The sequence below is a fragment of the Eurypyga helias genome, unplaced genomic scaffold, assembly GCF_000690775.1.
Source record: "Eurypyga helias isolate BGI_N326 unplaced genomic scaffold, ASM69077v1 scaffold23227, whole genome shotgun sequence".
NCBI lineage: Eukaryota > Metazoa > Chordata > Aves > Eurypygiformes > Eurypygidae > Eurypyga > Eurypyga helias.
In genome coordinates, this window is record NW_010262638.1 from 5882 (window position 1) to 6152 (window position 271).

The 271-nt window shown below is 68.6% G+C and overlaps 1 protein-coding gene across 4 annotated transcripts in view; it reads left to right on the forward strand.

Moving 5' to 3' along the window:
* CHTOP (chromatin target of PRMT1) overlaps positions 1–271 on the forward strand; it is a 6234-nt gene that overhangs the window by 5042 nt on the left and 921 nt on the right. For 2 of the 4 annotated variants that reach the window (XM_010155803.1, XM_010155804.1), the window contains exon 5: positions 194–228. In XM_010155803.1, coding sequence (XP_010154105.1) covers positions 194–228 — 35 coding nt within the window. Of the gene's footprint in view, positions 1–185; positions 229–271 lie in introns of all 4 variants that reach the window. The other 2 variants (XM_010155806.1, XM_010155805.1) reach the window with 2 other exon arrangements.

Consider the following 271-nt stretch of genomic DNA (forward strand, 5'->3'; position numbering starts at 1 on the left):
GAGGTGAGTGTGCGCGAACGCCAGGAGCCGCGCGGTGCTGCTGGATGAGCGGGACTGAGCTTTAACTCTCTTTCTCCCCGTTTAAAGCTAGTGAGCAGCCCCAAGGCCCCTCGGGTCTTGGTGTGCGGCGCCGTGCTGCGCTCGGGCCCTCGTTTGCCAGGCCTTGTGCCTCGCCGTGGTGCCAGGGGGTTCTGGGGGCTGTCGGCCGAGGTGGCCGCTCCCGCAGGCGTCGCTGGTGCTTGGGATGGAAGCAGAGGCAGGGCGGTGGGGG